This window comes from Seriola aureovittata, chromosome 13 (assembly GCF_021018895.1).
Source record: "Seriola aureovittata isolate HTS-2021-v1 ecotype China chromosome 13, ASM2101889v1, whole genome shotgun sequence".
NCBI classification, from domain to species: Eukaryota; Metazoa; Chordata; class Actinopteri; order Carangiformes; family Carangidae; genus Seriola; species Seriola aureovittata.
In genome coordinates this window covers 23,912,076-23,938,559 of record NC_079376.1, presented here as the reverse complement: position 1 = coordinate 23,938,559, position 26,484 = coordinate 23,912,076, and the positions used below count along the sequence as shown (strand labels likewise).

The following is a 26,484-nucleotide window of genomic DNA, read 5'->3' as shown; positions in this document are numbered from 1 at the left end:
TTTCTGTAAGTTACTGCTCCAATTCAGCTCATTCTTCAGTTCTTAAAAAAAATAAAAGAAACTGAAACAAAAACACAATATTGTTATTCCCACTTTTACTTAGTGACATTTAGTGAGCTTGACATACATTGTGGCAGCACAGAACAGCCTCTTCAACAGGCAGAAGATCACTATATGTGATTTACAGTTAATTAAAGAGTCCAGATATCCCACAGAGCTGGAAACCCTCCACACAGGAAATAAGATTTTGAATAGATGTGACAAATTTTCACTAATCAGAGGGATACATCTGGATCCTCTGAGGTTTTTGAATAGAAATGTGATGTTGTAAATGGTTCCAGATCAGTGAACATGTGGCTAAGTGTCAGTTCAGATAGTTTAGATTCTCTATACATAAATAAAGGCTGCTGAGTCCAACAGATACACCTGGCACTAAAGTACAATAACTGACACAGGAGACTTTTGATCCAAATCAACCAGGAATAATCTTTCCTCAGTTTTTCTACCAAACCCATTTAAAGCCATCAGAGGACACGAAGAGCAGCTGATCAATAATATTTGTTACTGGACTGTAATTCTTTTTAAATAATAACACCTGTGATTTCATCTATATCACACTTATATCACAACATATACCCACATTAACTGATAATACTGATTCTCAATTAAGTACAATTTTAATTATCTATCTGTAAGGAATGAAACTGAAGTGTTTTGTTCATAATTTGTTCAAATTGTAAATATTAAAATGAAACAACAACTTCATGAATACAAATATTACCTGTGCAGATATTCACATACTGTTGTGTAAAATGACGGAATGAATAAATGGGGAGGTGTTACAACCAGCAACAAACACCTGAACACTTTACAAAAACAAAACAGAACAAAAATATTGAGAGTTACTAAATGATGCATTTTTTTTTTTTTTATATAAATTTCACATTGATCAATAAATGTTTTAGAGGATGAACCGACAGAAGTTTTTCTTTCAGAACTGCAATAAACCAGAGCTGTGCACATACATAAACAATGTAGGTCAAATATATTTGATCTTAGGATGAATGTGTGTTTTTGTTACTTTCTCTCTTACAAAAATGTGCCATTAAAAAAAACATAAAAACACTCAAAGGTGTTATTTCAATTATAACTAATAACACAAGCTAGACTTCTGCTTCATGTCACTACATTCAGGCACATACATGAAGTTACATAAACTCAACTAAACTAAACTGTCTGTGAAGACACTGAGACTCCAAACACAATCATCCACATCCAGTCAATCCAATATTATAACTCTATATCACTCATGGTCCCTTATATATGATGTTATATTGTGCAAAACATCCTGTACAGATACATCAGTTCATCCCCAGACTCACACTTATAGCACACACTCACACACACACACACACTCACAAGCACACACTCTCTCTCTTTTTTTTTTTTTTTACATTAAAACTAGAGTCAGTGTAAGTTGAATTTGAAACTACTTTGTGGTTCCCGTCAACTACACGCTGTCACGTGTCACGAGGCACATCAAATTCAGTGTACAGAAGCTGTACACTTTATTGCTCCAGTTAAACCATCATGCATTGCAGCCTGTCTTGTGAAAGTGCAGCAGAAGCCATCTCACTAACATGCTAGGTGCTAACGTTAGCTGCTAGTTAAAAGTGATTTCATATTCTTATAAATGTATATTAGCGATAAATAAATAACATCTCTAAATAACAATACTTGTGAGCTCTAACAACAGTGGGCCTACTGTTGCTTTAAAAACAATGTCATTAAAAAAAAAAAAAAAAAATAAGATAAATGAATACTATACTTTAAATTTGCTTTGGACAGAAGTGTAATTAATACAGTATGAAACTCTTACAATAACACAAACTGACAACAGCAGTAAGAACTGACCAAAACAGACTTCAGGTTGCTCTGTATTTGAATGTATTTCACCTCGTGATGCAGATGCTCGTGTTTCTTTACGTGTAGAGATAATAATTATTTAGCAATTTAAGCAGAGTCTGAAATGTGTCAGCTGCTGTCTGCACGTATCCCCTAGTCAGTCTTCTGTGTAGAAAACTCTATATTGTGGGTGAGTGAGTGAGCAAGTGGACAATCATCACGATGACACTGCCAGGCAACCAACCAATGAGTCACTGAGGTCGGCAAAAGGATAAGCTGTGTCGCAATTCAGCGGCGCGATTAGGCTGCCACATTTCAACAGGCTTGTCGAAAGGCTGTTGAAATGTGACTAGGTAGGCCCAACCTAGCCCAAGATAATCTTATTTATAAAGCACTCCTCTAAACCCACGTTACAAAGTGCTTTACACAAGGCAGCAAAATAAAACATGAACGTATGTTGTATTGAATATGTGTATAATATAAAGCCTGAGGATTACACTTTTAAATGTAAGTATTGAATTCCAGCTCATTTCAACACCTAACAATAACTGTTAAAACCACGGGCTTTAAAAAAAAAAGTTACATGTTGTCAAGGTTGCTAGGCAACAGGAGCAGCGCTTTATGGCACGACGGTAAGGGCGAACATAGCTGGTGATGCCAAGAAAAAATCCTCCTTAGGCCAGACCGTCTCATTCCGGTTTGGCCTTCAGGGTCTACAACAGCTACGTAGACCACTTCCTCCGAACCCCTTAATTGGGACACAGCTTTAGTCTTGTCCATAACCTCCTGTAAAAGCACAACTTCTTGCTTTAACACTTCAGTTTTTGTACTCTATACATACACTGTCTGTATCTATATCTACTGTATATACAACCATGACCCATCAGTGTGGATGAAGCCTCCATCGGTCTCAGGGAGGTGTCGCTGCTTCCTGTCACTGGTTGAGTTTTGCTGCCGGTCTCTCTCTGCTGCTGTCGAACATGTTGTGTCTCCGCTGCTTTCTGCGGTTCATTTTGGACAAGTCCTTATCGAACACCTCCCCAGAGCGCAGAGCGGACACCAAGTCGTCGAACTCCCCGCCGCCCTCCTCTTCATCTGCTTTGGCCTTCTTCAGCTTCTGCTCCCGCTCTCTCTTCAGCTGCAGACCAAGAGAGAGACAGAGTCAGTGTAGGTGAAAGGCGGTGTTACTGATGTCGGCTCTCAGAGGTTAGTAAGAAAACGATCTGATATCGCTGCTGACCTGTGCCTCCATGAGAGCCCGTTTCTCCTCCTCCTCCTTGCGTCTGGCCATGTTCTGGTTGTCTTGTTTAGCCTCTAAGAACGATCCGAGGAAAGTGTCGAAGATCCCAAAGAACTCGTCCGGCTGCAGGGTGGATGAGTCCTCTCCGAAGTGTCTCAGTGCCTTTACAAACTGCAACAAGAGCCACAAAGGATCAAGCTGCTAATTTAATAATAACTTTCTATGGTATGTTGAAGCTTTGGAGAAAAAAACGCACATTGAAGTTGCAAAGTTTGCTTGTTTTGTCAGACATGGGGATAAACCAGCCTCACTTGTTTTCCCAAAAGCCCTGAATCTTTTATAAAGTTTGTACTTCATAGAAAACTTCAAGTTTGGATCATTTCCCCTCAGTCTCTCTGACTGGACCAGCAAATCAATGGAACTTTTTTAGCCGCTAGGGAAATATCGCCATCAGTGAAGTACAGACATGGCTAGCTTAGCTTAGCATAAACACTTGAAGCAGTGGGAAACTGCTAGCCTGATGGAGGTGGTCAAGAGAACACATCGCTCCAACATCTCCCACAGATGTTGAGTTGGATTTCTGGTTCCTCAGTGTCTGTGGTCGACGCCTTCACACCTTCACGCCTTTATTGTTATGATGATGATGATATACGTTTTAAAGGCAGAAGAAATCAGAGAAGGAGTCTAACTGAATGAATAAGTCATCTGTTGTTATCTGTTCTTACCAGTTCTTTGGCCTCAGTGAGAGACTCCTCGACCTCAGAGAAGCTGAATGAGGCCACGGTGATGAACTGACTGACCACAGGGACAAACTTATCCGCAGGACTGTGAGAGGCCTGGGCCTGCTGGTGCTTCAGCTCCTGCAGAGGGACCGAAATACATCAGACAAAGAGACAAGACATTAATACTGAAAAGATCTTCAAGCGCTCTGCAGAGCTCACTCACCGCCTCAACGCTCCTCAGACCAGATCTCAGATTCCCAATGTCCTTCTCCAACTCTGTCATACTGGAGAGACACATGGCAGGGTGTTAGGCTCAGATGGACCTGGAACTATTTCTTGGTGCAGTGACTGTTTACCTCCACCTGAAGTCTTGGACAAGTTAAGGTGCGTTTGACTTTATGTGGCGCTGCACAGCGCCAACTTGATATGATGCATGCTGGACTTAACACATTGCATACTGGTTAGAAATTTTGTCCATCTTTCACCGGCGCTGCACAACGTCACCATGTCACATGACTTTCAAACCTCGCAGGAGCAAGGCGCCTTCAGTTTTCATGATGACGTCATGATTGGCTGAAGGCCTCACTGACATGCATGATGTTTTTTATTCTAAGAACTTCAGATCCTCTGTTATGGTTCTCTCTGCTAATGGGGATACAGTTTATTTGATCTCCTCCTTCTGACTGCTCTTTTATTCACATAGACACCAACACTATGGTTTTCATTCCCATCAGAAAGCAGTAAAACAATATAGTTCAGAGTTTCTTACTGTAAAAGTAGTAAAGTCCTTATAGGTCATATTTATTATTCTTTAGATTTCATTTCTTTTCACCTTCTGACAACATGGTGACCCTTGTTTTCAGCTGAAGTCAATCTCGAACGCACCTTTTATTAACAAAGCCAGCTGCTAAAGACTGAAATAGACTTTATAGCTAACTGTGTCATGTTTCAACTTCCTCTTGTTTCACCCTCAGAGAATGACATCACAAACTGTTTCCCACAACTTCCTCAGTAGCTTCTCAGTCCTGGCTTTCCTGTATGTGTGCCCTGCATTATATACTGTGTATACGTATATAGTACCAGTCAAAGGTTTAGACACATGTCCTGTAGTATAGTCAAAGTTTTGACTGGTACTGTATAAGATTAATTAAAATATAAAACAAAGAATCATAATTATAAAACAACAATTATTCTTTGTATGGGTGTGAAACAATAACGACATGATTTTATTAATGTTTTGTTGAACATAAGTAAATGTAGCCAACTCGTTTAAAATGACATGATGCTGTGTGTTGCTTTTCCTCTTACACACATGTATAAACCGGCTAAATACATTTAAAACACAGCTATCTAGATAAACCTGATTCTGCATGTGTTACTTCAACAGTGCGTTTGTTCATTCTTACTTGACTTTAGCAGCTTGGGGCACATTCTGCAGCTCTTCACTGAACGCTGCCACCTTCGGGTACTTCTTCTCCAGGACAGTGATCATGTAGTGGAGCAGAGTGATGTTTCTAATAACACACACCACATGTATTTAACCATCAATCATCCATTAGTGTGGCTGTGAAACTGTTGAACTAGTGAACAGGGCAGGCAGCAAAAGCACAGGTGTTACTAATAGCACTGAAAATGGCTCTGTTCTTCTGAATAGAACCAGCATGAAGAATACCAGGACTCAGACAAACTTCAGCCCCCACTCCCACATGTGAAAAAGCTTTGTAGAGAAGTGTACTTGTCTATGCTGGACTTGGTGTCAGCGATCTTGTTGAGACTGGACATTTTAAATCCATAGGCGTTTCCTCGTTGTCCTTTGTTCATGTAGTTCCCGAAGGCCAGGACCACCTCAAGGAGCTGACGCAGAGTCCCGCTCTGAACCACCTCCCTGGACGCAACACACAGAGCTGAGAGCACAGAGAGGAGGAGGGAAGTTCACACACAGCACTCACGTCACGACTGTAATGTTCCATATCATATCTTCAGCAGAGGACACAAAACAGAAACTTTAAGAGAGAAATTCATTCATAATAACCCACACCTTAGGTTCAAATTTAACCCTCAAACATTCAGCCTCATTCATTCATTCAGTGTAAACTCACGACCCTCTGGGACAGAAACGGTACCTTTGATTTTAGGTTTGACGTCATCCACTCTCTCAGCAAACTTCTTCTTAATGTAGAGAGCCTGGAGTCTCTGCTGATAGTGGTTGATTCTGGGTTTGCACAAAAAATTGAAAAACTCTGAGTGGAATCAAAATCTCTCAAAGAGTCACTGACAACTGGACCAGCAGGTTACACAGCAACTCCGTACCTATGCCGTACCTATGCCGTACCTATGCCGTACCTATGCCGTACCTATGCCGTACCTACACCAGACCTACACCAGACCTATGCTGTGCATACGCCCATGCCATCTACAGTGCCCGGCCGTCCCCAAGAGAAGTTTGATTTTTTTTTGGATAGCAAAATGAAACTCAGCCCGAGTCTGGCCCATATATTTCCTCATATCCTCCAGTTACCCTCCAGTGTTGGCTGACAGCTGGAAGGTTTTGTCATGGTCTCAGCCTGGAGGCTCCAGGGTTTTGTTTTTTTGGACGTTTTTGGGACTTTCTTGATGATTCAGTTTTCTGTGTCTTGGGTTTCTGTTCTGGGTTTTGAGTATTTTTAGTTTGGGTATTTCTAGTGTCCAGTTTAGTCTTCCCTGTCTTGTGCTCTGTTTCCCCGTGCACTTCCTGTTTTATTTTGTAATTTGTTTCCTTGTGTGTCTCAGTGTTTTGCTTCCTGTCTTGGTCCTGTTTTCTGTGTGGTGATTGTCTGCCCCGCCCTAATATGTTTCACCTGTGTTCAATCACCCTTGCCTCCCTTGTCTATATGTTGGCTGCATTTTGGGTCCAGCTAAACCCTAACTACCCTTACAGTTGTGACAGATTTTCTCTGCTTGTGCCAGAATTGGTCCAGATGTGGAAGTAACATCTGACAATAATGCTGTACATGGGCCAGATTCGGGTGTATACTGAAAGCTATCTGGTTATGTGGAGGAGACAGAGCACAGAGAAAGAATTTTAGCATGGAGACAAGAGAGAAGAGGAAGCCACCAAGAGAAAAAGAGAGAGTAAAGACACCCATGGAGCTCAAGGAGAAGACCACTGAGAGAGGAGGAGGAGGAGACTAATTACAGCACTGTAGTTCAGAGAATAACTGAATTGGAGGAGAGTGATGAAACACAATCTGAGGTAAGAACAGGACAAAGTAAGACCTGTAGTAGATCGTCACCCCCACAGAGGGTGTGTTTTGTGGTGTGTACCTGCTCATGTCATACAGGAAGCGGTCTGCTTTGGCCATACGGTCCAGCTCATGCTTGTGTTCTTCTAACAGCTCGATGTCGCTCTTCTCAGGAACAAACTTCAGCAGCTTCACAGACAGAGATGCACAAACTTTTAATTTGAAAAGCTCCTCATGTAAAAGATTATGAGATATATGATTAGTAGAACATATTAATAAGATGTTTCCATGGTTCCATTAGAAACATGGATCCAGAATTATCTCAAAATATAAAAGTGAATAAAGCTGATAAAATCTTCTCTTACTGAACACATAGTTTTATTTAATAATATGATTATATATTAGAATGTAGCACATACAAAACACTAGACAACTGTCATCACCCCTCCCACGCTGTTAATGTCTTTCTGACAATACTATGTGACGTAATGAACATGGAGCTTGTGTGTCTTCAGACTGTGTTGTGTGTTTCTGTGTGTGTGTGTGTGTGTGTGTGTTTGTGTGTGTGTGTGTGCGTTTTGCCACCTGCTCCAACATGTCTTTAGGCAAGTCCTCCTGTTCATCCATGGTCAGGATGGCATGGCGCATCTCCTCATTGGTCAGCTTCAGCCTGTAACACAAATTTACACATTATACTTTTACATTTCATACTTCATTTTAATCTGCATTTTAATTATTTTTCTCTTGGTGAAATGAGCTTTTCCTGCTGAGGCTGTAAGAGAAAAAGCTTCATTAAACTGTGGAGGATGTAGTTTCTGCTTTTGTCCGGGCCTCTAGTTTAACATTAAGAAAGTGGTTCAGTCTGTGTTAATGCAGCAGACTGAGATCTCTCTCTGATGTGGGTGTTTTATACATTTTATACACGTTTTATAACAAATGTCCTCTTTGTTTTCTGTTGAACCTCTGAAGGATGTACAGACTGAAATATGGAAACACAGGTTAAACCCCTCTGTGCGGTGTAGGATGTGAAAATCTTTGGCGACTCCCAGTGGTGGTATCAAATATGACACCCACAATATAAATAGATAAATAAATAAATGAAAATAAAAAGACAGACAGTAGTGGTCAATGGGCCAAAATCTGGCCTTTCATTAAAAATATTTAGTCCTCTAAAACCTGCAGCTTCCACTTTGTTGTATTCATCAGAATTTTTACAAATCGACTGTAAATACAAGACTCATATAAATCCTGATAAATATGGCCATGTCTCCACATGAACAGAAGTCTAATAAATCTACAGGTAAATAATGATTTATTTGACCTATTTGACCACAACATTTTGTCAACAACAATACTGTTTCTGTTTCATCACTTATGATGCCATTTTTATGAAAAAAGCTTTTATTGTGATATGTCTTTTTTAATATCGTTTACTTTGATTTGTTTGGATGTTTTATATTTGACTCATGTGAAGCACTTTGTCATTTTTATTTAAAAGTGCAGTACAAATAAAGTCTTACTAAAGTCTTAATCATAAATCAAGCTGCTCCCTTTTTATTGTGGGTGTGGAAGTTTTTTGTTAAATGAGAATAACATCAGCTGCTGTTGTTAGGAAAACTTACTTATACACGCAATCCTAAAAATCGTTTGTAGATCAGTATTTTGCTCAAGTCAATTAGATGAAATAAGCAAAACGGTAAAAACACACAGACCAATGTGTGTTTCTCTCACACACACCACATGTAAAGGTGCAGACCACAACATCCAACAAGACGTAAACACTGACAGTAACCTGTGGTGAGTTCATGATCCTCAGGTTTATGAAGAATGTACCAGGTTATAATGTGAAGAAAACAACCCTCCAGGCTGCTAACACCAACAGAGTTCATGTCCAATTCCATCATTAACATAACACACACACACACACACACACACACACACACTGACCGGGAGAGCAGGATGTTACAGTTCTGTGCTCGGCGACCGTCGATCACTGACAGCTCCTTCACTTTCTTAATAAAACTGTGATCGTCCTCAGCGTCCTTCTGTTGACACACAGGAACGTCATGATGATGTCATTATCTTAAGATAACTGATTTAAATGATAAACATTAATACAACAAACTGATGCAGATAATCAGCTGGTTTATTCATGACGTTGGTTGATTATTGCCAAGAAATGAGAAAAAGAAACTTCAGAAACAAATCTTAAAATTTACTGGCAACTACATCTGCTTTTATCTTTTGGGAGAGTCTCATATCGCAGTGCATTAGCCTGGACTTATTAGAATAGGTATAATTAAAAGAAATGAACGTAAGCAGCGTTGCTTCATTTAGCATCAGAGACTCAGGAACTGTGACACTGAAGAAATCACATGAGAAAATATATGAATGGATGTTTATGTCACCGACACAAAGAGAAAGGACAGAGCTGCTTGAGGCATGGCGGGCGGGGGGGTTGTGTGTTGTGTGTTGTGTGCAGTGTGTTGTGTGCAGTGTGTTTACTTGTGGCTTCTGGTAAGCTGAGAAGGTCCTCTGGAACTCCTCCAGATCCAGGACTCCGAAGACCTTGAGATCGTCGATGTTTTTCCAGATGGTTCCTTCTGTCTTGTTCTGAAACAAACAGCAGAGTAGTTTGTGAATATAATCGTCACTTACTCTCCAGTTAAAACACGGTCGTTGCTGGTTTTGCTCTGCACAAGAGGAAAAGTACAGAACACCAGACTTTAACGTAGAGCAGCACCTCAGTGGAAACTGGATTTACTCTATTTCCCAGAAAGCATCAGTGTATTGTTTCTTGATAACAGTTTTTCGTTTTGTTCAATAAGATACTGTCTTTCAGTAATGACTCGTTGGGATTGTTTGAGGATGACTGAACATGTCTGAACATCAGCTGGACCAGTTCAAACATCTGTAGCTGTTGGCTGATGCTACAGAATGTGCGCTGCGCACATTATGATTGTGTTGAAGCTATTACACTGCAAACCTGACCACTGCTCCGTATGAATGCATTAACTTGGATGTAACTAGAGGCCTTGTTCTGGTAGGTGAGGAGAACATTAGTAGTAACAGCTGGAAGAGGAGCAGCAGCAGTAACAGGCCTGGGAGCAGCTGCAGCAGATGGACTAGCTGCAGTGACAATAGCACCGGTGACCAGTGTACTGTACCTCAGGCAGTTTGCTCCAGTTGAAGGACTTCATTGGGTTCGGTGGCTGAGGGATGTTTTTCTTCTGGACACTTCCTAGTGGAGCTCCTGGAAGGGGAGGAGGAGGAGGTGGAGCAAATGGAGCCGTGCCAAAAGCTGGTGGGCCTCCTGGAGGAGGAGGCGGTGGAGGAGGAGGGGGAGGAGGAGGAGGAGAGGGGACGGACGAGGCAAAACCAGGGAGAGCTAAACCGCCGGAGGTGACAGGAGGTCCTCCTGGAACGGTGGAGGCCTGAGACAGAGGACCGACACACAAACGATGGTCGTGATGACGGGATCTTGTGAATCTCAATATTACATACATGTAAATACACAGGAACTGATCACAGATACATGTTGAAATGTTTCTGCTGTCGGTGAACGTACAGAGCTGAGCTGCTGCAGCCGAGCAGACAGCTCGGCCACTTGTAGTTTAGCTTGTTTGTGGTCGTTGCTCTCTCGCTCCAGCTTGTCCTTCATCTTGTTCAGCATGGCCATCATCTCTTCTTTCTCCTTGCTCTTGGCCTCACACTCCCTCTCCTTCTTTTCGAAGCGCTGCTGGAGGTTGTGATGGTCTGGAGAGAGGAGACGGTCAGACAGCTCATAGCAGCATGTTAAATCTGCAAACCGGGTTATTCAAAGTGGAACTCTTGAAGGCAGAAACTGCTGCGACAGATGACGAGTGACGGACAATAATCCAGCACTGGTTTGACTTATTTATATATGAGTTTGGTTTTGTGTTGGGTGCTTCTTGTAGATGAATTAATTAAAATAAAAAAGGGAATGATGAATGTATTGAGTGTATATTTACCTTTCCTCATTTTATCAGCTTGTTCCTTCCACTGTTTGACCTCATTCTCCTTGACGAGCCTGTCGGCAAAGACACACACACACACACACACACACACACACACATGACTATATGTATATTTACGTTCACTCATTTGTCAGAAGTTTTTATCCAAAGCAGCTTCCACTGAGGGACCACACTAAAGTGTAAGTACAGAAGTAGACCTTGGTGTAAGGACTACATGTGTTTAATAAGTGAAGGAGATGAGGTAAAGAGGTGCAGGTAAAGTTGACAGTAAGAGCTCGTTAGACATGTAGAGGTGTTAGAGGTGTTAGAGGAGTTGCTCTCTGAAGAGAGGAGTCTTCAGCAGATTCCTGAAGACAGAGAGTGACGCTCTGCTCTGATACTTTAGACTTTAGTAGCTTGTTCCACCATCAGGGAACCACAGACCAGAACAGACTGGACTGAGACTGTCTTGTGTGCCGGACCACACGGAACACAGTGGCTGAAAAGCGTGAGGCTGAATGATTGAATTCAGGTAGATGGAGCATATAAGTTACTCTGAAGGCAGCATTAATGACTTGAATTTAATTCAGGCATTCATGGATGACCAGTGTAGGTCAATGACTGATCAAAGACCAGACGATCTGCTGCATTCTGGACCGGAGTGGATAACTCCGTGAATGAGCAGGTGTACAGGTGTTTCTAATAAAGTGCTCGGTCATTTACGTGTACTTTTGTAACATTTTATCAAAATGAATAGTTGGTAAAAATGTTTCCTTGATGCAGTTATTTGATGTCACCATAGCAACAGAGGTGAACGGTGTTAGATTGATGTAAGTTTATGGTTAATTATTTAAATCAATGTGGAGTTGGTCAAATGTGAGACTATATTTCTCTCATTCATCAAGATTTTGTGAAAGTAATATTAGACCTGTAAAGATTACTATTCAGAAGTCTTGGCTGAATCTGATATTATCTGAAATCCGTCATTGGTGCAGTTTGAATCTAATCTGTCATCATTATTAAAAACCTTTGCAGCACTGATGCTGATGCCCCAATGTGAGGAACCCTGTAAACTTACATGCGTATAACATTTTTAATGTTGAAGTCTTCCAGTGGAGCAACGTCAGGGTTTTCACCTTTGTCCGTCTGCAGAACCAGCTGCTGAACTATCCGGTCCAACAGCACCCAGTACTGTAGGGTGGTGCTGTTCTGCTTGTCTGCAAACAGACAGAGGAAGGAGTCAACACAGAGAAAACTGCTGCCAGTAAACTGTAGGTGAGCAGAGAGACGGCCTCTCTTACATGGCATCATGAGGCAGTGGTGCAGTGCAGACAGCAGGTGAGGGTAAGCTTCAGTGTGGTTCAGCTTCTTCCTGATCAGCTCGAACATCTGGCTCGCACTTTTAGTCTCTATATGGACCTGGCACATCAAAAGACATTTATCACAGACACATGTGATTTACATTTACAAGATGTACATATGGACTGACGGATGGATGGACAACCAGAAAACAATATGCTTCCGGCTCTGACTGTTGCTGACATGGAAGAACAAAACAGTATAAAGTTTTGTCTGAATGACTTACACCATCAAAGCGTTTGGACATCACCAGCTCATCGTCATTCCTCAACATCCCAAAGAAGTCCAGGTGTCTGGAAGACAACAACATCCAACAACTGAACTCAGAAAAATTCATCATATGTTAAGGTACCATTAACTTCCCCTGACCTGTCACTTATCTTTTAGATCCATGTTACAGTAAGTTTGAAAATTCTTGCACCTCATGGTGCATCTGATGTACCTGTCCAGCGTGGCGTTTTCATGGGAACGTAGTTTGTCGATGACCGGCTGGATGCCCAGCATCAGAAACTCATAACGCAGATGGATACGGAACTCCAGACTGGTCTGTGGAAGACACACACATGCACACATGCACACAGCATTGTCATATTATTTTCATCATTTTTCTTACACAATGTGAAAAGACAGGACAAAAATGATCAAAGATGAAGTAAATATGAGAAAGTAGTTACTGTTAGTAAATAGGTAAGTAAAACTTTATTTGAATAGCACCTTTTTCAGCACAGGTTTAGTGCTGTGTTGAAAAAGGCGCTGTACATCATGAAGCTAATCGAAAAGTGCATACAAGATAGAAGCACTCAAAAATACAGACAAACAGTGGCCTTTAGTTTTTCTCAGGGTAAGCATATACACAGAGAACAGAATGGGACAGAGGATTAACCCCACTCCAGATAACGGGACACATAGTGACCCACTGAAACCAACAAATATCTATTAGTCTAATATGATTCAGTCTCTCGCTCTCCCCTGAGAAACCAGTGACTACGGTTGACTAATGAGGATGGTATGATCAAAGGCAGTGCTTACATCGAGTAAGACCAAGATGAAGTGTTCCCCTCCTAATCTACTGTAGTTTCAGTTCTGTGTATTATTAATATTGTTCATCAACTTCAAGCAAAATTGAAAGGAAGAAAAAAGTCACACCTCATTACAAACTAACTCCTAGAAGACATTTAACGTAATAATGATGACGATGATTCCTTACCTCTCCTGCTCCCTGGCTGAGAACAGCATTGATGAAGGACATGATGGCCGTCTTCAGATTAACTTCGTCTCTGTAGCGGCCTGTAGATCGATCCAAGTCCGTCACCAGGGTCTGCACACAAAACAGGAAATACTCAGGTTTTACCATCATAAATCATGTCTGTACGGGTAAATATTTTTGTTTGACACCAGTTTGGCTTCAAAATTCTTTCTTTCACATTATTTCCCTGGTGGTCTGTCTACAGACTCCAGATATATACAGAAGGAGATGGACCTGCCTCCATCACACGATGGTGCTGACGAAAAACCACATTCAGCAGCAGAGAAAACTTACAGGTAGAACCTTTAAGCTTTGATTCATCATCATTCATCAATAAATCAGATTCACCTGTTTCGTCCTTTCACATCTTCCTCTGCAGGAATTGAAATGAAGCACAGACAAATTTAGAAAATCAAAGCAGACCTGAAAGCGAGTTCTCTCGGAGGCGAATCTCTGGTAGTGCAGCATGGCTTCAAGGACTTTCTTATGACCTCCTGGCACCAAACAAACTGCACCCAGAATCTCTAACACTGCAACCTAAGAGGAGAGAACGACGGTCAGTTACAAAGGAGAAGAAACATTCATGATCACTGTTGTACAGGTTGAGTTTACAGGAAGTATACAGTTTTTTAAAACTGTGACCAGAAACAAACCATACCTATTGTAAGAATACAATATATCACCAGCTTCCCTTCACATGGAAACCCTGTTTTTCACCACAAGTAGCACTATGGACCAGTATTTTTATGAGTGTGTGCCTGTTTTGTATGAATCCTGTATAAAGGCACAAATACATGTACACAAGCACACTCGGTGGAAGCAGTACGAAGCCTTGTTCGTTGACTTCTCTCTCTCCCTCCCTCTCTCCGGCTCACTCTGCTCGGTGAGTCTTATGTTTAGTTCTTCCTCTGCCTCCTTACTAATAATGATACATAGAATCAAAGTAGTTTATTTGCTGTAATGGAGGCGAGGCTCTGTGTATTGGAAGCACTCCTTTGCTTCCCTGCAGTTCCCAAGCAGCCAGGAAACCAGAGCAGCTCAGTAGACTGCGGCGCGGCACTCAGCTGACCAGTGGTGGAAATATCATCAGTCAGTCAGTCAGTCAGTCAATCAGTCAGTCAGGGACAACCTAGATTATAGGATTGGCCGTTGCGGTCCAGCCAATATTGTGAATATTCATTTCAAACAGAGGCGCCTGACCATGGAGCCCAGTCAGTGATCCTGATGTTGAAATTAGCATAACCATCAGCTCCCTCAGCTTCTAAATATATGTCTTTATGAATTCAGACTGACAGGAAGTCGCAGAGTGAACCTACATGCTCTTAGGTTGCACCCACCTTGGTTTTGATGTTTTCAGTGGTGAGACTCTGAGCGATGATGTTGATGCTCTCACAGTGACCCAGGACATGAGATCTGCCCTGAGAGTTGTTCATCAGAGCCTTGATGCAGCCAATCAGGGAGGTGTGGATCTGAGACTCAGTGGTCTCGTAGTCCATGGACTTGAGGAAGTTCAGGATACATGAGAGGCCATCCAGCTCAATGAACCGCGTCACGAAGCTGAGGGAGATCAGTCAGAGGTTATTCTGCAGCTCAGTGGAGCACAGGAGGAAAAGAGACAGAGTGATGTGTGTGTAACCTCATGGGCTGTGTCCTCAGTGCTGTTTTCAGACCATCCACCATCTTATATCCTCCCTGCTCTTCATCATCCTCCAGTGCCAGCAGAGTCTTCCTCTGGAAACAGAGTGGTTAAACTCAGAGACTGGACATACGCTCCCTAGTAAATGTATGTAATATACATGACAATATATATTATGACAAAAATAGAAAAGGCTCTACGTGTAAAATTACTCTGATGAAATGCTTTTTAATTCGACACAAGGATGTCAAGAATTTAGTGAAATTTTTGATTAATAATCTAATTCTGTAAAGAAAATTGTCAACAAAGCAAAATCTATAAATCTTAATCTGTGAATAAACTGGGACAATAATCAGGATGAAAACAGACTTTGGTGTGTTACTCACAGCAGCCATGGACCTGAGCTGGTCAATATAAAAATCTGGCCAGCTGGTCGCTCCTTTATTCTCCTCTGCCTCCTGAAAAACACACATGTGACACACAGGTCACGGTTATGGAGATACTGCACTTAAATCCACGTGTCATCAGCCTTTTTATCAACAGAGAAAATGAAAACTATTTACCAAAAAAAGCAGCAAGAGATCCGCTCTGCTGAAGTTATAGTTTCTTACCATTTTCTTGCTACAATAGATCTGCCACTTTTTCTCTGCTGGTAAAGAAAACATGGCGGCTCTGTGCTCCTCTGTGAGGCCCAGCTCATCCTGGGATAGAAAGAGACAGGAAGTGAGGATGAGGAGGACAAGAGGAAAGCTATTATGATTGGTTGAAGGTGTGTAGAAACACTCACCACCAGCTCCGTGAACATGGAGTCCAGCTCCTGAGGGGGGGGCATGGGCAGGGAGGGCTCCAGTGCAGCCATACCGTTGATATTGTCGTGGCAGTAGGTGATCTCCGGTTGGTCACTTCCATTGAAGCAACAGGAGAACAGAGAGGACAGGCCACGCCCCTCAGGCCGCTTCACCCAGGCTGCCATGGTTACAGCAGCGACCTCACCAGTGTTGGCTGGATGAAGATTAGAAATAAAAAAAAATGTTGTTAATTATTCCCCGGTTTTATGGATATCACATATCGATACATGCTATACGCAGCGATTTACAGATGTCCCCTAAAAACCTCACATGCAGACTCAGTAGACACTAGCTACAGTACATGTCATCATCAGGGGACCCACCTATAGGGGTGTTCTGGGGCCACAGCAGTGCACTGTATTGTGTCTTTAATGGAGGTTTAAGGGGTTTATAGTTGTCATTGCAAAATGTGTCAATATGAGGGGCCACCAAGGGCCCCTTTTTCCCTTGGGGGCCCCAAGCAATTAGATCCACTATTTCAGGAGACACTGCTATGGTCGTATCAGAGGTTTGAAGGTTGTTCAGGTTGGAGGAGTTTTGCTCGACACAAATGGACTCATCTGGGTGTGATTAACAAACCACAACTGAACGACTGAGTCACGAGGTGTGGCCCTGAGCTCTTACATCACAGACGTGTCTGGTAATTTATTTTAAGGGTTTGATTTATGATAGAAACAGAGCTGTGGTATGTTGCAGACAGACAGTAGTTTCAGTGTAGCTGTAGGTAACAGGTACTAACTCAGGCCCTGAAATCACAGTCAAAGAATATGATGTTATCCCACAGTGTTATTGCTACACTTCATGGTGTGTTTTGTGGTAGATTGCGGTTGTGTGAGTTTGTTTGTGGTGAGACTCGACACTGAACTCTGTATCCTGGAAATGATGTTTATACGCAACAGAACTGCGACAGTAAATATGTTCTGTAGGAAGCGTAACGGATGGACAGGTTGACAGAAAACAGGACTTTTACTTTTATTATTATTACCATGACGACAAAGGTTGCTTTGTGTACGTTCCTGTGTGCCGGGACAAACTGTCTAAGTGGCCATTTAGTTTTTAGGGACTTGCAGTACAACTTCCACCTGTGATAACTCCAGCTTTATGAAACTGTTTCATGTTTCTATTCAAGAACTGACAGCTCTTAGTTCAGGTCAGGGAAAGATCCTGGTCTGGTTTATTACAGAACTAGAATCACCTCGTCATGGCTGTATCCCTCCTCCACTCAGACTAGTTTCAGGTTACATCCCTGTTTATCCAGAGTCATAGAAAATATGAACCATCTGTGTGAAATTTTAATTGCTGTGAAGTCTTGAGGAATGGCTAAAAAGTGTTTTGTGAGGTCACCATGACTTTCACCTTTGACCTTTGACCCCAAATTCTGAATCAGTTTGTCCTTGAGTCCAAATGAAAGTTTGTGCTAAATTTGAAGACGTTCCTTCAAGGCGCACAGAAAGAACGCTGGTTACTGATTGGCTCCCTGGTAGGAAGTCAGAGTTGGCACCAGTGCCAACATTACATAAGAGGGTTGAGGCCAGACTGGGCCGACAGGTGAGGAGTAGCTCAACGGTTATGTGAGGCATGACAGCTGACGGACAGGTAGGCAGAGACACACCCTCAGCTGGAGGAAGCTCAGCTGATCGGGACAGTGACGCTCAGTGAGAGGTTATCCAGGTCCGGATCCAGGTCCGGATCCAGGGCCAGAAGCAGTTTCGATAATTTGAAATGAGAATGTCAGTGTTGCAGGTTGGACTGATGGACTGTCAGTATGTTCTGTAGAGTTGATCATTTGCTCTGTGGTTGATATCAGAGATCACATCAGAACTTCACTGGACTTTTTGGGACCGTGAATGTGGATCATAATCTTCATGGTGAACTGCCTGTTTAGAGAAATTCAGATCCTGGTAGCAGCACAAACACATTAACAATCTTCCATTACAGTCAAAATATTCCTTTAAGATGCAGTCACTGACTTTAGGCACCTCAGGTTATATAGGTAAGTGGGCAGGTATATGACTCACCCTTTAAAATTAAATACATCATGGGCTCATGTATTATTAGATTCTATGGCTTTCATTTTAGATAATATAAAACAGTCTAACTTACAGAATCAGTCATTTGATCCATTGCTTATATGACAATATTGATTATAGCAGCTTTACGTGTTGATTGCTGATCACTGCTCACTGTCATATTTTACATTCTAGCTTTTGAAAAATTTGAAAAACTTCATGAGTCTTCGACTGTTGCCATGGTAATGGAAATCCAAATCAGTGCTCAAATGCTACATTTTTATTCCCACAAAAATCTCAAATAGCCCATGAAGTAAGAAAAAATGATCTAACATTATTCATGATGCATTATATCAGATGATATTTAATCCTAGTGATAGATTTGTGCATCACAGCTCTCATCTAATGTTACAAACAGTGACACTGAGACAGTCACAGGTGACCATGTGACCTGAGAAATGATCAGGACAGCCGTAAAGAGTTCACTCATGAACTTGGGGACAGTAATTTGACAAAATAATCAGAACTTAACATCCACCTACAAACTTCTTTCTGGAGATTTCAACAGCATTTCTCTGTTTTCATCAGCAGATGGAGTGAGCTTATTTTCATTAAGTTGGTTCAGTTTTTATCACATGACTTAAAGTCTGGAGCTCACACTGCCACACTTCAGCCCTACAAACAACATATACAGACCTGGAGCTCCATGTGTGTGTTGATGTGTGTGACGACGTGTCCTTGTCTCAGTCATGTAAATGTTTTTTACATAACAACATGTCAGTGGCTGCTGCAGGACTAAATAATGATCGGCACTGTGTGTGTGTGTGTGTGTGTGTGTGTGTGTGTGTGTGTGTGTGTGTGTGTGTGTGTGTGTGTGTATTGATGACTGTTATAATTCATCCTGATCAACCACTCAGATGAGAGTTTGCAGGGTTTAATCAATACTTCATTGATCTCTGGAGTGTGTTTTCTCTAGCCCCTCTTTCACACAGGGGTCAAAGGTCAGTGCTGTAGGGGATTCATTGTCTCACTCAAGGACAGTTCAGTCAGTGAATGTTTATCAGAGCTTGTGTTGTTGATGCAGCTGCTGAACATCTGTCCTCTTGCAGACTGTCCAATTAAGGCCCCTTCATCATTTTCGTGGTCCAACTTATCCCAAGACTCATTGCGTGCTGGTAATGAATATAAGATAACAGCATTGACACAGAGGATTACACTGTTAAATGTAAATATTGGGTTTCAGCTCAGTTCAAAAGCTAACTGTACAACTGTTAAAACCTCAAGTTTTCTGGAGGAAAAAAGTTACATGTTGTCAAGGTTTCTAGGTGACAGGAGCCACACTTTGCAACGCAGTAGTAAAGGCAGGAACAGCTGATGACACGAAGCAGAAATCCTCCGTAGACCAGACCGTCTCATTTCGGCTCAGACTTCTCGGTCTACGACAACTACTAAAACACAGCACGCTCTCATGTGGACCCTGAATGACAGGCACACAGAGTGGACCACTAAAGAGATTTGACAGGGCTGGTTAAAACTATCTGACAGTCCAATGCAGCAGCCCACCAGAATTTGTCCTGTAGCTCCTGATGACCAGACCGACTCTTGCTGGAGAACATTGAACAATATGTTGATGCTAGCTGTTATATCATGAATAACATTATTTACTTACATTAATCAGAGCATTCACAATAATCATTCACAATCAACAGGGGTAGGTGTAGAAACAGCTGTTTATGACAGCTCTCTCTCTGGGGATTACTACAATGGAGGGGAAATGGAATTAAGACCAAAAGTTCTGTTTACAACCATGAAAAGCAGCAGGCTAACAAGCGAACTAAGGATGTACCAGATCCAATCAAATACAAGCTGATCCCAATTTGGGAGGTCCTGGATCCAACACATATTAAGCCCTGCTCAATATTATCTGTAAGAAGCTATCACATGTAGAAACTAACTGAACTCGTTGCTGTGCTGCAGTGCTCTGCTAATACATTGTGGATTTAAGTCACATGTGAGCACTGTGAATAATCTTCATATTGTATGTGCTGAAAATGAATTTACAAACATACGAACATGTGTGGGATGAAAGAGTGACATTTAAATAACTTCAAAGTTCCCTATAGGACTGCATCCAAGCGTTTTATAGCAAGAAAATTAAATAATTAACATTTTCTAGAAAATAAATTTATCTCAGTTGGATTATTGTGAAGTCAATCCTGTGATTCACACTTGCTTTGAAGCTCCAGGTCTGATCCAAGTCCAAGCAAGGAAACAAAAGGATCCAATGGTATTTATGAAATACACAATATTTATTATGAAAACACAGGTATGTTCCATCACAACAGCCACGATTACTCACTATAACTCGTGGGTAACATGGGAAAAGGGTGTGGACTCAGGCAAGACTCCATATTCTTTTTCTACACAGAAATATATCAATAAAACTGTTTGTTACAATTAAGCTAACAAACTAAATATCTTATGGGTCAATAAAGATAACATGCACAATACTTTGACATGAAAACTCTGGCTCCTTGGTTTTAAACACCTCAGACCATCAGACATTGGTTTGGCTGTCAACCTGTTTTTTTCTTATTTCATTTACATTTAAAAAGAGAACAAATGTGGAGAATGTTTCTTACTTTGGTTCCACAGGTTTGTCTTATTCCCAGTGCCTTTAAAAGCACATATGTGACTGGAATATTGTGCAGGTACTTTACAATAAGAGCAGCCCACAGTAAAGTGTGACACATTTACTTCTGACAGACTGATGTCCACACTGCAGCAGGGAGGAACCTTGGAGAATATGTCAGATTTTTACACCAGTTCCGCCTGAGGTGAATCTGCACCTGAAAACTAGTCAGACCAGGGGCAGGCCTGTGGGTTACCTGGCTTCAGGTAGCCTGACATGGGTCGTCCTGAATAACCACTAACACGAAGCTGGCCATCAGAAGTGAGGTTAGTGGGTTAACCAGATACCTTTGGGCTTATCTGAGGTTGTCTGGTATCATGAATCTGGTTTAGTTCTAACAGGGGCACATCACCATGTACATCACCATGTGGTGCATAGTCCATACATAAGACACCTTATTGGTCGCATCAGCCCATTGATACATCAACGTCGCGACCATATTGGACCATAACATTTCTATTTCTCAATGAGTCATTTTTATATTGAAGGTTTATGACCTATGTGGAGTGAAAAAAAAGGTTTTGTCTCCAGTTACTTATAATCCTGATAGTTTAATCATTGTTTTCTATAAGGACTGACGTGACGGTAAATAATTAATTGTCAAATGGAACTGTTAAAACCGTTTGTCGATCATTGACTGATCATGACTGAAACAGTAATAACTGACCATCACTGAGAAAACTGTAACAAAATCATTATACAAATAAAATCAGTCAGCTGCACAGTGTCAGTCAGCCGTGTTGTTTAGTATTAATATATAATCATTTACTGCTTTTCATCTCATAAGAAAAGTTTTTTTTTCAGAGGCCAGTCTCACAAATATGTTTTATCCCATCCTCTCAAGATAACAAAGCTCATTATCCTGATATAACGAGATACTGTCAGGAGAAACGTTTTTGGGTCGTGAGTCATGCAGTCCAGATAATCTGCATCGCTTGTGCCCAACTCCCCCATCCCTCTTTTCTACCTACACACTAAGAAGGGCAGGAGAGAAAAAAGAAAATATATGTTTTATTTTTGTTTTTTCTCTTTTTTCTTTTCCTTGTTTTTCTTCTGCTTTTCTCTCTCCCTCTCAGTACCTCAAAATATAATGATAACAAAAACGTTGTTGTTTTGTCACACTAGTAGTGTATGCCATCATGCTGTTATGTCATATCACCTTATTGTCTTTGATAAAATAAGAAAAAGTAAAATGAATTTAATCCTTTTCTACTGAATCAGATCAATAATAACCAACCTGCAGCCAGTGACCAAACAGTCACACTACAAACTGAAACTGCCTGTGTACATTTGAACGCCACATAGTTTCCTCACACAAAGGCCAGAAAAACATCAGCACCAAGGTCGAGCAGAGTCCATTTAGCTCCGGTGACGTCGGGTCACCAGGGATTTACAAAGGCAGCACTCACTTACTGTCATGATTTTTAACATTGTTTCTCCTCACCTTGTGATACACTGACTTACTGTGGGTTTTTGTTATGAATCAGTAACCAATAGAAAAGTGACTGTGATCCCTCCTGGGTAGTTCAAGTACAGTGGAAGAAAACAAGCCTGTGAGGAAGCAGAGGGAAACTGAAGGAGAAATAAACTGTTCTCTCAGTGTAAATACTGTGTCCTGTACGGCGCTGGAGATACCGGACTGGAAAACAAACACACGCAAACAAAAAGCTGACAACACTGATATTCTAAAGCCATGACGGTTTAATGTGTTTCATGGTTATGACGTATCAAACCTGTGGGGGTGCAGTCAGGTAATAACAGAGGCTTTGGAGAAAACTCAGGTGGAAGCCTGTTAAAGAATATATAAAATATATTAAATATAAAAAATATGGGTCACTCACCTCTGCTGGAGCACAGCAGTGTTCATTTATACAGACAATGACTAACTTACAGTACAGGGGACTGAAGACCAGACCCCCTGCACATACAGGAGCTGATTCAGCCTCTGTTCCTTATTAGCAGAATATCAGTGATGTCGCCGGCAGCTGTAATACTGTACATACTGTGTGTACTTTTTTTTAAAAATGATTTTGTTTGTTTTTTTAACATCCTATCTTGAAAATAGAATCGCGACAACAGGATGTCCCGTCTTATTTTGAGTCTAGATTGAAGAGGAGAGCAGGAGATGAAGGAGGAGTTTGGTGCTTTGATCCATCATGATATTGGAATTGATGCTGAGGTGGTTCTGCAACAGTTTGATGTAACGTTCAGAGGCAGAATAAAATTCAATTATGCAGGAATACTATTTTATTGTAGCAGCTTGGTTTGGTCTTGATGTTGCATGTTGTTATTACTATCTTTAGTAGTTAGTTAGACAGCTGCTCTCATGATGATGATGATGATGATGATGCTAATGAGGGAATCTGTTGCTTAATGCCGACTTTTACTTTTACTGCACGTTTCTCTGGGATATTCAATATAGTGTAATAGAAAATTGTATCATGTTATTCAGCTGCTGCTGTTGTTTCTCAGGCTAATCAGAGTGTTATGGTGATGTTGTAACTGAATCAATCCCTCTCTTTCTCTCTTGCTCACTCACTCGTTTGACTCGTTGAGTAGACATACTGTATGTGTGTGCGTGGGAAACCTAAACGTATTCTACAAGCAGACAGGTGGCTCTGTGCCACTGCACCACCGATGTTGACACCATTTCTCCAACAACTGTACTTAATAAATGTGCAATGATACTCTATAGTCTTGTTTTCCTCCACTGCATGAACAGGAACTGGAAATTATGTTATTGATACCTGGTTACATCACACATCACATGACTCTGTTTGGAGTCTCCAACCTACTGAGAGCTACTTTGTCAGAATAAAAGGGGCAGAGAGCTCTTCATGTCTTATATTACTAGTTACATTTATACACGTCGTATCGAAACACTCAAACTGATCTCCAAACCACATCAGATGACTGACAGGTAGATGAAGAATAAGTTCTTAATATCAATATCCACAACTCACATTTTGTACCAAAAAACAGTTGAAAGTCACATCAGACAAATAATCTGAGTCATGATTCAGCCAGACGTGAACACACAGACATAACACATCTATAAATAAACCTCAGTAAATCTGATTAGAAACCAGAGAGGGAGTCAGTGATCAGTGATCGTTGTCAGTTCATCAATGGTACATAACAAACAGGAATTTAACACAGATCATTCACTTCACTTCATTGAAGCCCACAGCTAAACTCACTGTATCCATGGCAACATAGTTTCTGTTTATTAGAAAAGTTATCAGAAGAGTTGCCATGGATCACTGTCATGTCACCACCTATACAGCAGATCTGATGTGAACAAACTGACAGTAACTTATTTGACTGATACCTGACTGAAGTGGGCGGGGGCGGGGGTGGGGGTGGGGGTGGGGGTGGGGGGCTTAGGTGGGCTCGTGGTAGCTCACAAGCCACGTGTTGGAGACCCCTGCTCTACATGCAGGGTGTGGGCTTCTTACCTGTGGGATCCTGGTCTATGTGATGCAGTGAGGCGCCATGTTCAGCTCCAGCTGCAGGTGTAGCATCAGTCAGGTGTCAGACGAACATCCCGACGACTCCCAACACTTCCAGCAGCTGACGGTCACTCTGAGTTTCTGACACGATTTCACTTTTTAAAATGAAAGAGATAAAAGTCGGAAAGTGAAATCAGCCTGTCGAATCAAAAATGTTCCACAGTCATAATCCTCAGGACGTTTGTTGAGTTAAATACAGAATCCGCCAGACAGAGAAACAGTCACCAAGATCTGATTGACAGAGAGTTAATCAAAGTCTGGAGGAAACCTGCAGGTGTCCGTGAAAATATAAATCCTCTTAACGTTTGTTTCACACGTCCACGCAACGTCTGTCCCTGTGTCTCTGACACACACACTGACAGATCACTCCGCAAAACACACACTACTGCATTCCTGGTGGAGGCGGTCACACCCAGACCTCACCCACTGCATTGTGTGTGTGTGTGTGTGTGTGTGTGTGTGTGTAGTGAGTGACAGAGAGAGAGAGAGAGAGAGAGAGAGACAGAGAGAGAGAAAGAGAGAGTGGCAGGTGACAGTCATTATAGGAAGCTTGTGTCAGGGGAACAAAGTGTTATATAATTTGAAATTAAAAAAAATTAGAGAAAATATCTAATTAGTTAAAATGAAATAAACATCCGTGCAGCTTCACATCTGACCATCAGGGTGTAGATCAACACATTATAGACAATATCACATTTACATTTTTTTTTTCGGTTCTTCAGAACCAGTTTGACTGAACCTCGATCATTAGTGTCGTTACCTCCGCCTGCTCTCACATAATCACACTCTGTAATGATCAGACACATGCAGGAGATCTGAGCCACCACAGAGGATCATATCATCTGTAACTTTTCCACATTAAAATGTCTTAAAACAACTAGACCCATGTTCTACTTATGTTCTTACATTATCCCAAATGTTTCCATCAGTTCTCCAACCAGAGAAACCAGAGGCAGAAGTTACAGACTGTGAGTTTAAACGGTGGGATGATTGATTTCTTTTGGATTACAGATAGTAGCATTTTTATGAAATTGTATCAGTTAAAAAATGTCTTTGATGTTTCTTTATTACTATAAAATTCCGCAGTGCAACAAACACACATGCATAGAGATGTACTGCTGTATTCTGAGGGCAAAGGTTGCAGCAGGTGTTGACACAGTGTGGGTGCAGAGTTTACAGAAAGAGGGACATAGACAAAAACAGAAGTGAACAATTTTACAAGATACTTTAAAGGTGATCTACAATGAGCTAATTCAGGAGAAACTTCACCTCCACCCTCCACCCTCCACCCTCCACCCTCCAGGCTCCTGCAGCAACAACGATGGCTGCTTCACATTCTGCTAATTCTTCTTCTTCCCATAGAGACTTAGCTTTCCATTAGGCTAACGAGGCCCGGCTCACATGTGACTAACATCCTCAACATTTGAAGAAGAGAGCAATTACTGAAGATGCATAGTGTTCCATAACGTGTAGGCATAATTAAGTAACAAGTTTAAAGAGAAGCACATAACACCTGATGACGGAAGGTAATTACACCAATAGACAGATAGATAGTGTAATGTGTTACTGACAGAACATAAAGTAGCCAAAGTTTATGATTCATTCATTATTCTGATTACACACGAGTGCTCGTTAGACGTGTCCGGGTGTTAGAGGTGTAAGGAGACGAGAGAGATAATCATCACCTGGACTAGCAGCTGGGTGGTTGGTTCAGGTAAGAATGACTGAGATTCAGTTTTAGAGAGGTTGAGTTGAAGGTGTTGTCCTTCATCCATGTGGACTTTTACCAGTCAGTCAAACTGCAGAGTTTAGACTCGTTCTAGATCAGCGGTCTCCCACAGGTGGAGGTCACCCAAAGGTCCAGAGGATATAGTCTGTACAAACCATGGATGTATAGATTAAACTTTAAGCGACACAACTTCACTCATTAAATCTGCTCCAAATAAAACTGAATCACGGCGGCTAACAGCTCCCTCTCTCTCTCCTGTGTGTTTGTGTGTGCTCTGTTAGTGCATGTGATGACATCACTCCTTATGGTTGTGTGTCCTCAGTCCGAACAGAGAGACAGACTCGACTGGCGGTGTAAAAGACTTTTATTAGCGGGTTTAGCCATGTTT

The 26,484-nt window shown here is 41.5% G+C and overlaps 1 protein-coding gene across 1 annotated transcript; it reads right to left on the bottom strand.

Moving 5' to 3' along the window:
• Window positions 1-78: 78 nt before the first annotated feature.
• Window positions 79-24,696, bottom strand: daam1a (dishevelled associated activator of morphogenesis 1a). The gene is made up of 26 exons (XM_056392648.1): window positions 24,314-24,696; window positions 16,094-16,308; window positions 15,918-16,007; window positions 15,693-15,764; window positions 15,307-15,401; window positions 15,008-15,227; window positions 14,094-14,207; window positions 13,632-13,742; window positions 12,867-12,970; window positions 12,651-12,717; window positions 12,367-12,484; window positions 12,144-12,282; window positions 11,081-11,139; window positions 10,657-10,844; window positions 10,256-10,522; window positions 9,594-9,701; window positions 9,036-9,133; window positions 7,674-7,758; window positions 7,171-7,277; window positions 5,991-6,079; window positions 5,603-5,771; window positions 5,274-5,381; window positions 4,091-4,151; window positions 3,871-4,005; window positions 3,146-3,316; window positions 79-3,043 (listed from the first exon to the last, which is right to left on the bottom strand). Exons 2-26 carry the CDS (start codon window positions 16,277-16,279, stop codon window positions 2,840-2,842), a joined length of 3,165 nt encoding a protein of 1,054 aa, XP_056248623.1. The 5' UTR covers window positions 16,280-16,308; window positions 24,314-24,696; the 3' UTR covers window positions 79-2,839.
• Window positions 24,697-26,484: the final 1,788 nt, after the last annotated feature.